General features: G+C 53.3%; 1 protein-coding gene across 1 annotated transcript; it reads left to right on the forward strand.

Moving 5' to 3' along the window:
* The first annotated feature begins 694 nt into the window (after window positions 1-694).
* FOS (Fos proto-oncogene, AP-1 transcription factor subunit) lies at window positions 695-3,496 on the forward strand. Its single transcript, XM_041471941.1, has 4 exons — window positions 695-1,114; window positions 1,515-1,760; window positions 1,867-1,974; window positions 2,095-3,496. The coding sequence occupies exons 1-4, from the start codon at window positions 974-976 to the stop codon at window positions 2,710-2,712; spliced, it is 1,113 nt and encodes a 370-aa protein (XP_041327875.1). The 5' UTR covers window positions 695-973; the 3' UTR covers window positions 2,713-3,496.
* The last annotated feature ends 6,344 nt before the right edge of the window (window positions 3,497-9,840 follow it).

Raw genomic sequence — 9,840 nt, forward strand, 5'->3', positions numbered from 1 at the left:
TCTCGACAATTTTAAACATACATAACAGAGAAGTCAGTAGTGACACATAAGCATAACGCATTCCTCGCTGCAGGGACGGGTGTTGTTGAGCTTTCCCTGCGTGGGGCCCGCCGAGTACCCGTACCCAGCTACGGGCAGACCCCGCTCAGTGCTGACGGGGCTTGACTTGCAGTGCAAAGCGCACCCCTGGCCCGCCGGGCCCCTTCTCCTCCGCCTTCCTTGGAGCACCTTGCTCCAAGGCTGCAGGACGGTGCGGGGCCCCGCTGAGGGGAGGGGTTCACTTGCGGCGGGACGGCACCCCCGGGAGGGGGTCACCTGCGGCGGGACGGCAGCCCCCATGGCAGTGTCGCTGCCCCAGAGCCCTCGCAGGGTCTCGCCAGGCGAGGGGGGGAGGGGCCGTCGCGTTCCGTCCCGAGCCGTGCCGTGCCATCCTGTCCCGCGCGCCGCCCGCCCGCCCGCCGCACTTGGCTGCAGCCTGGAGCGCTTCCCGTCAGTCACGCCCCCTCGCACAGGATGTATCCCATATAAGGATATCTGCGTCAGTGGGTTCCCGAGCCCGGCTGTACCACTCCGCGTGGGGGGGAAAGCTCTATGGCCGCTCCCTCCTGCTCTGCCCTGGGGCACCCCCCGCCCCTGCTGCCACCCCCCGCCCCATGCCGCGGGTCTCTCCCGGGGGGGGCGGTGGCAGATGGCGCGCGGGGCGGCCCCGGGGAGGCGCGGGGCAGGCGCGGGGCGGGCGGCCCCCCCATAGGCGCGGGTGGCGCGTCCCCTGTGACGTCGGCGGGAGGGTATAAAAGGGAGGCACGGCGCGGTACTCCAGCAGCTCAGGCAGCCCCGGCGGTGGAGCGGTGAGACGCGCGGCGCGGACCGGGCACAGGGACGCACGCAGCCGACCCCTCCTCGCTTCATCCCCAAGGGCGCTTCGCCACCGTCGCATCACCTCTCACTTTCGGCTTGCACGCACCGAGCCGACATGATGTATCAGGGCTTCGCCGGAGAATACGAGGCGCCGTCCTCCCGCTGCAGCAGCGCTTCCCCGGCTGGGGACAGCCTCACCTATTACCCCTCCCCGGCGGACTCATTCTCGAGCATGGGCTCGCCTGTCAACCCGCAGGTGAGTTGCCGAGCGTGTCGGCTGCGCTCTTGGCCGGGGCAGGAGCGCTCAGGAGGGGACGGGACGGGAGCGGGTGGCGCGGGGCTGACAGTGTCCGCGGAGGAGGTCAGGCCGGGGACTGGCATGGGGAGCGGCCCCGGTGCCAAGGCGGGGCGGTCGGGGGGTGCCGTAGCCCGGACCGCGCTCTGCGGCGGGTGTGTAAAGCGGCTTCATTGATAAAACGCGAGTTCATTGAGGAGACTCCGGAGCAGCGTCTGCGTCAGCGCGGACGTCAGAGATATTTATAACAGGCCGCTCTCGTGTGGAGCCGGCGCTGGCAGCGCGGCGCCGCGGCCCCGGGGACGGCGGGGAGCGGCCCGGGCGCTCCGCTGACGGCAGCCCCCCTTCCTCTGACCTACAGGACTTCTGCACCGACCTGGCCGCCTCCAGCGCCAGCTTTGTGCCTACGGTGACGGCTATCTCCACCAGCCCCGACCTGCAGTGGTTGGTGCAGCCCACTCTCATCTCTTCAGTGGCCCCCTCCCAGAGCCGCGGGCACCCCTACGGCGTCTCGGCAGCCGCCCCCACCACCTACTCCCGCCCCGCAGTGCTGAAGGCGCCGGGCGGCCGCGGACAGAGCATCGGCCGCCGGGGCAAAGTCGAACAGGTGAGTGCGGATGGGAGTTGCTGGGGGGACGAGCCGCCGGCGGGTTGCCCTGGCAGGGGGGGCGCCGGGCTGGCAGCGGGACTGAGCGGTCTCTCTCTGCCCGCAGCTGTCCCCGGAGGAGGAGGAAAAGAGAAGGATCCGCCGGGAACGGAACAAGATGGCAGCGGCCAAGTGCCGCAACCGGCGGCGGGAGCTCACCGACACGCTGCAGGCGGTAAGTGCTGCCCGGGAGGTGGCGGGGGAAGAGGGAGTACCGGGGGCGGGGACGACAGGAGGAAGGGGACTCCAGCTGGGAGTGATGCCGGCCCTGGCTGACAGCCTGCTCTCTCTGCAGGAGACCGACCAGCTGGAGGAGGAGAAGTCCGCGCTGCAGGCGGAGATTGCTAACCTGCTGAAGGAGAAGGAGAAGCTGGAGTTTATCCTGGCGGCCCACCGGCCCGCCTGCAAGATGCCCGAGGAGTTGTGCTTCTCCGAGGAGCTGGCAGCTGCCAGCGCCGCTACCGCGCTGGACCTGGGCACCCCCAGCCCCCCCATGACCGAGGAGGCTGCCTTTGCTCTGCCGCTAATGCCTGAAGCGCCGCCGGCCGTGCCGCCCAAGGAGACCAGCAGCAGCGGGCTGGAGCTGAAGGCTGAGCCCTTCGACGAGCTGCTCTTCTCCACGGGGCCGCGGGAGGCCTCCCGCTCTGTGCCCGACATGGACCTGCCTGGCGCCTCCTCCTTCTACCCGTCGGACTGGGAGTCGCTGACTGCCGGGACCAGCGGCGAGCTGGAGCCCCTCTGCACCCCTGTGGTGACCTGCACCCCGTGTCCCAGCACCTACACTTCCACCTTCGTCTTCACCTACCCCGAGGCAGAGGCCTTCCCCAGCTGCGCTGCCGCGCACCGGAAGGGCAGCAGCAGCAACGAGCCCTCGTCCGACTCCCTCAGCTCCCCCACCCTCCTGGCTTTGTGAAGGGCTCCAGCACTGACTGACCTGCTGGGCCCCCTCCCCTGCCCACGCACCCCCACGGACTTGCAGCTGTGCCCCATGGGGCTCCCCAGGCCTGGGGAGGGCCCTGCCACCGCCACCCCCTGTCTGGCCTGGTGCCCCGGGGCCTGGCAGAGCGTCATGCACAGAGGTCTCTTACCTCTTCCAGAGATGTAGCAAATCGCATGGAGTTTGTCTTGTCCCCAGTGGCCCATCCATGAGAGCTGGTAGTCTGTAGCATGTCCCACATGGCTGGGTAGGTGACTCCCTCCCCTCCTTAGTATCACTAGCATTAACTAATTAATCTCTTGGTTTTAAATGATTGGAATTTAACCTGGTGCTGGGTATCTCCAACTCGTATCTAGTGCAGCTGATTAACAATAACTACTGTGTTCCTGGCAATATCGTGTTCTGATGACTTAGCAATGACCCATCTTATGTGGGGGGAAAGAGACTCTATTTTATTTTCTAGTAGGTAGATAAATAGCTATATCCATGTACTGTAGTTCTACATTGATGTTCATTGTAACTTTACTGATCATGCATTGTTGAGGTGGTCTGAATGTTCTGACATAAGTTTTCCATGAAAACGTTTTTATTGTGTTTTTAATTTATTTATTAAGACGGATTCTCAGATATTTATATTTTTATTTTATTTTTTTCTACCTTGAGGTCTTTTTTGACATGTGGAAAGTGAATTTGGATGAAACTTAAGCATTGTTTGCTTATTATTGTTCAGAGACATTGTCAATAAAAGCATTTAAGTTGACTGCTTGAGCTGTCCTTGTGTTACCTTTTGCACTTGCTTCCCTGTGACCTCAGAGGGGTTCTCTAGCCTCTAATTTTGTCTGGGCCTTGTAAACTGTAGACACCTGCAATCTGCCTGAGACTAAGGGTGGTAATACCATTTAGGCCAGCCCTGTCCTTGTCCTGGTGCTAGTCAGGGCAGGCTGTGGTTACACCCATTCCGGTAGGCACCTGGGTCACTCCCTACGGCCTTTCCCAGCTGATCTGTCTGGGTCTGGTCCCCTTCAGTGTCTGTGTGTCACCTGCTGTGGCCTTTCACCAGCTAGCTCAAGGTCTTGCTGTGGAAAGGTGGTGAAAGGGCATCTCTAGGCTGGGGCCCACACGGTCATTTCCATGTGCCTAACAGCTCAACTTCCTTGTTCCCTGGATGTGGTCTGGTTCCTCTAGGAGTAGCTGTGGCCTATCTTTTTTGGACATAAGGGGATGAGAGAGGCCTGTGCACTCCTCACTTTGTGGTGAGTGGGATAAAGGCAAACCACTGGCTCTTCAGTTTCTATTAAAGCCAGCCCAGCCCTTGAATGAATGAGTTATAGCAAATGGCACACACGTTCTAGGAATGTGCTGCCTCCTTGGGGTCTCTGAAAATGCGGTAGCTCCTGCTGAGTCAGTTGAGGAAGGCTGCTACCCTCTGTAACCCCTGCTGCTTGTGCAGTGAAATGTGCTCTGCTGGCAGAACAGCAGCTGCGCCAGGTTCTCCCTGCTTGCATCTCTCCCTGATGGCTACACATGAAGGGTCCCCTGAGGGTGGCAAGGCCTCCCTGACAGCCTCCAGCCCTGTCACTCCAATTTGAGAACTCCTGTCTCAAGGTGAAAGCAAAGATGTCAGCTGTGCTGGCATGTGTGTCCAGCTGAAGGCCATCTTGTCTCAGGGAATCTCTGTAGGCTGGCATTCAGGGTCAGATTTCTGTAAATTCACATTTCCTGGTCACTGCAGCAGGCTCTGCTTTTTTCTACCCCTTCCCTAATCAGAACACACACAGGATCTGTCTCATCTCAGTAGTGAGTATTGCAGCTCCATGACTTGCTCAACAAGGCCTGCCCCGTGTAAAAGCAAATATTACAAGCGCAGTTTCTCATCTTTCAACATTAATCTGTAGGCAGAGCTGACAAGTGATGAAGACTAATCCCACTTGCTACTAAGAAGCAGCTACTTTCACACTGCCACTTGAGTTTATACGGGCAACACCCAGGTGCAGCAAATGCACAGAAGCACTGAACCATGAAGCAGTCATGGAGGTTGTGGGTGATGCTACAAGAGTCAGCCTTATGTGACAGGTAACCCTGTGAAGTCAGCAAATCTGGAATGACAATGTGCTGTCTTGCCGAAACACCATCAAGTTCAGAGCTGAACAATTCAGGTCCCTGGGAGCCCATGCATGCTGCTGAAATCACCAGACATTCAGCAGAGGCAGAAAGAAACAGGGGTCCACAAAGTCCAAAAATACCACACAGTTCCCTCTAGAGCTAAATTCAGAGACAGCAGTCCTGCACCCTAACCAAGGCTTCTCTTTTTAACAGAAGTGATAGCAAGTGCCAAGTCCGAGTGTCAGCTTTTGCATTTGTTATGCAAAGATGTCAGATTCAGGGGAGGCACTACATGAGACACTTTGTGTCTAAGCCCAGGCTCCAGCCTTACTCCTTGCCTTCAGCTACAAACAACCCAGAATTCAGGATGTGCTACATAAAATTTATGCTGTGTTATGAACGTGATTTATCTGCTTCCTAACATTAGAGAATTATGTAGTGAAGTTGCTCCTAAAACAGGGGGAATCTTGCCACTGTCTTCAACTGAGGAATAAAGCAGCAATCTCTGCCTGCAATGTGTTATAAGCATGTGCTTCAATTACAAGCTGTATCTGATCCATCACACAGATACGAGCACAAAGCTTTGTGAAACACAACAATGGAACGAGATAAGACACGTAGGGAACGCTCTTGTTATTTCTGACTCCTGTGCTCCTGATCCCTCTGAGGGCAGTCGTGTAATTAATTCTTAGAAATGCAACTGCAACGCAACGCAAGGCACGGTGAAATTGTTGTCACGAACTACAGAAAGCAGAGCTGTAAAACAACGTGAAGGTCCTTAAACGCGTTTATGGTGGAATAAAGCAGGGCTGCCCGGCCCAGCAGCACCTGCCGCCCGGCTACAGGAGGGTGCTGCGCATCTGGGGCTGCTCGGGTGCAGACAGCAGCCGCAGTCCCGACGCTCCTGTGCATGCCGCCCGCACCCGGCCTGCGGCCGCTGCCGCTACCTCAGCCGGGCGCCAGGCTCCCGCCTCGGGCCGGCCCCGCGCGGCCCGGCCCCGCCGCGCTGCGCCTGCGCGCGCCCGTGTTTACTGTTTGGTTGCCGGGGCGCCGCGCGCGGGCGCGCCGGGGACGTGACGTGACGTCCCGCTCCCCGCGGGGACGCCGCGAGCCAGCGCCGTGACGCGCGCGCTTCCGGCCGTGCCCATATATGGCAAGGCGGCGGCGCCGCGCTTCCCGTGCGGCGCGGGGCGGCGGGAAGGGACCCGAGGGCAGGACGGGCACCGGGACGGGCACCGGGACACCGCTCCCTGCCTTGCCCCACCCGGCTCCTCGCAGGTGGAGCCCCCTCTGGGCTGAGCGGGCAGCCCGGTCTCCGTTGCGCCTCCTCCGGCGCTCTCGGTTCCTTTGCGGGGCGAGGCGGCAGGAGGAGGAACGGGGGTTTCAAGCCGCTGGGTGTTGAGCCCCAGGGAACTCACACGTTCGTAGCTCTCGCTGTCCCTGCCCAGGCTGCCGTGGCATCACCCCTCCACCTGGAAATCTCCGTAGTCATCAAGAATTGATCCGTGATGGTGGGAAAACAAAACGAAACAAACCACCCCAACCCCCCATAATTGACATTTTATCTCCAGTAGGTGGAAGAAAATAATTACCTTTTTTTTCCCCCTGCAGTTGCAGCACAAGAGCAGCCCTATGAGCCTGGCTGCAGCGCGCGGGGTGACCAGGCACCCGCTCTGCTGGTTCTCCTGACATTTGTCCTTTTTTACTTTTTGTTACTATTTGTTACAAAAAGCTGACTCTACTACTTTCCGTCAAAATAGAACAGAAAGCTTGCCAAAAGAGTTATCAGAGCCAGTGGACAGTCAAAATAAAAATGGATTATTCAGAGGAGATAAGGTTCTGGAGAAAAATTAAATTAATATTTTGCTCTGTGCTCATTACAGAGGAACCTAAGAATATTCCTGTACTTATACTTGATATTGTGAAAGATCAGTCAGAGGATGTGTTTCAAGCTGAAGGTCTGTAGAAAAGGTAGTGAAACAAATGGCTAAAATAAAAAGCATTGAACAATTGGACTGCATTATATTAATCCAAGATTTTTAAGAGAAGTCAAGACTGAGATAGCTGAGCTGCTTACTAATGGTTTTTGTGTAACATTGCATTTAGAATGGCTTTGATAACAGAATCAGGGAAGATAGTTAATATGCCAATTAAAAAACAAAAAAAACCCAAAAAAACCAAAAAAAAAAAAAACCAAAACCCAACAGCCTGAAAAGTTCTGTAGAGCTGCTGAGCAATGAGCCTGTTCTCTGTACCAGCCAAGTTAGTGAAAACCTTAAAGAGGTGAGCTAGTGGGTGCAGGGAGAACATGGGGTACCATGAGAGATGGCAGAGCTTTTCTGATGAGAACTCCTGGCCTCACACATTGTTTGGAGTCCTGGGAGGACTCAGCAAAGCATGTGAACGAGAGACATTCAGCTGGTATTTCCTACTTGGGTTTCTAAAAAGTATTCAACAAAATCTGTGAGCAAAACCTTCTGAAGGAACTGTAGAATAAGAGAAGTTTCATGTGGATAGATGACATTGCATTTAAGACAGGTCTCTGTAAATGGAACCAAAATATTTCTCAGTGGATTGAGTCAACATGCCAAGTTCCACAAGGGTCTCAATTGGAGCCTGTGGACTGAGAGCAAAGGTAGTAAAACATCACAATACAAAGTGAATGGGTGGTACAATTTGATGTACATACATGTAAAGTGTTTTAAATGGGAGATAGACAATCAATTTCAATCATACAGAAACAGCCTAGAAGCTGATTTATCACTTGGGAACAAGATCCTGGCATAACAATAGTTCTGTGAAAACCTCAGTTCAAGGCTTGGTAAATGAGCAAATCGAGTGTTAGTAGATAAGGAATAAGAGCAAGAGACTAAAAGCAGAGAGTGTCATTATGGCACGGGGTAAATCCATGGTGTGCCAGTGCTTTGAATGTTGTGTACAGTTCTGATCTTTAGAAGGACAGAGAGCATCATAAGAGGTTCAGACAAGCAGATAAATGTTAGGAAGTCTGGGACAGCTTCTAGGTCAGAAGCAGGTGAGTTAACTAGGACTCTTCAGCTTCACAGACACAAGTTAGGGGAGGTTTCTTTCAGTGTAAGAATGATGTACAAGAAACAAAACTTGGGGAAATGTGGAATAAAACCAGATTTGACAAGGTTGTTCATTCTGTGTCGTGGGTACTCGTAGAAAACTTTTTTGCCTGATTTTGTGGGTACAACAAGGGGTGGAGTTTTTTTGGTGGGTTTTTTTTCGGTTTTTTTTTTGAGATGAAAACTCAAATGAACACAAATAAAAGCTTGTGAGGACTATTAAATACACAAATATACCCTTTGGCTGTGCAAGTCCTGATTTTGAAATTTCTGTGACCTAAGGGAATACTGTGCTGAGGCAGCACTACACACTGACCACTGACTCTGTCCTTACTACTTTCTTCAAGTGGTTGCTACCAGGTAGTGTCAGAAGACTGTGGCTGATAACAGGGAGGGCAAAAGCTGTGCTTGATTTCATCAAACATGACTATTTCTATGTGGGTTTGTAGGGGTTTAGCTGAACTTTCGCTCTTTCCTGTGCTTCCGTATTGTAGTGGTGTTTGAATTTGTTTAAATTACCAGAAGATGTGATCTCATATGTCCGTGCTCCTTATCTGCTCAGATCTTTTGCTGATAAGGTTGTTCTTTGGAGCTGCATCCGGGAGCCTTTCCAGGCAGAGGTAGGCTGGTGACCCAGTGAGGTGCTGAAGTGAAACCAACACCACCCATTCTTCTCCTTTGGAAACAGCGGATGTTCACAAGGGACCTGGATATTATATCAACAGGATATCATGGGAAAACAAAAGAAGGCTGTAACCAGCATGTGGACAATGTATCTTTATAATTTCCAATTAAGGAGCTCTTGTTCTGTGGAGTGGTGTCCTGTCCCCTGCCACCCCCTGGCATCTTTAGTCTGCACAACAACAGATTTTCAGCTCTTCTTCACTGATTAGATTTGAGCTCTGTTTTTGTACAAATGTTTTGTAACTTGGTCTCTTGGCTGTGGACAACCAGCTGCAACGTTAAAGGAGTAATTTTAATTCTGATTGCATTGCATCTTCCACTTGTTAAGGATTGAGTGCTTTTTAAATAGCCCATCTTGAATCTTCTCATGCTCAGGAAGAAGGGAAGAGAAACCAACTTATAGTACTTATCTGGTTCTGTTTGCAAAATTAAATATTTCCCCTGAATAGGTAATGGTATTGCAAAGGCCATAAAATACAGTAGCAGTGTTAGTCTTAAAGCATATAATCTGAAAGGTACATGGAATTCAGTTATTGTGAGGGTATTTGGGTTTTTAAATAAAACATTATTTTGACATGGCTTTGAAGTATATTGGATGCTTCAGCATGAGAGTGATGAAATTCCTGCTATGAAGCATTTGAATTCTAATTGTAGGAAAAATAACAGTTGCCAGTAGCAGACAGGAGAAGGACAAGCTCTGTTGCAGCATTTAGGCATGTGGTATGGCAGTTGAATTAAAATAGTAACGTAACCTAATGGTGATGTGTCACTAACCTCGAGGACACCAGGGAAGATAAAACAAAGTAATTTGCTGTCATTACATAAGAACTGAGTACAAAGACAGGAATGGGGTTTCGGCACAGATAAGGATTTCACTCCAAGACTTTCAAAGAATTCAGCTCTTTAAAGCCTTAACTATCCGTGGGCCTCTCAGATCATCCCATCCTCTTCATTCTCTTCTCTCCACCCCCACTCCTCCCCCTGCCACGGCTGTGGTTTTTTGCTGCTATTTGTCAGCAATTTCCAGGTGCCACAAGCCCGGGTCCCTTGGCTATGCCTGTACTGCTGAATCAAAGAGGGTAGGAATCAAGCCTGGGCATTTGACTCCTGCTTTTCCATTGTGCTCTGCTACACAGTAATGATTCTGGTTTCTGAAACAGTCTTGGCATGTGTCAGCCAGCAATCTCCAAGATGATGGCTGGGTGTAGCTCAGAGGGTAGCATGTGTC

The sequence above is a fragment of the Pyrgilauda ruficollis genome, unplaced genomic scaffold (genome assembly GCF_017590135.1).
Source record: "Pyrgilauda ruficollis isolate IOZ18807 unplaced genomic scaffold, ASM1759013v1 scaffold28, whole genome shotgun sequence".
NCBI lineage: Eukaryota > Metazoa > Chordata > Aves > Passeriformes > Passeridae > Pyrgilauda > Pyrgilauda ruficollis.

Excerpts from the sequence above, each read along its gene's own strand:
- FOS (XM_041471941.1), top strand. The coding sequence starts at position 974 with ATGATGTATCAGGGCTTCGCCGGAGAATACGAGGCGCCGTCCTCCCGC. Across the intron at positions 1,115-1,514 it reads GCTCGCCTGTCAACCCGCAG|GACTTCTGCACCGACCTGGC; the intron begins GTGAGTTGCCGA and ends TCTGACCTACAG. Across the intron at positions 1,761-1,866 it reads GCCGGGGCAAAGTCGAACAG|CTGTCCCCGGAGGAGGAGGA; the intron begins GTGAGTGCGGAT and ends CTCTGCCCGCAG.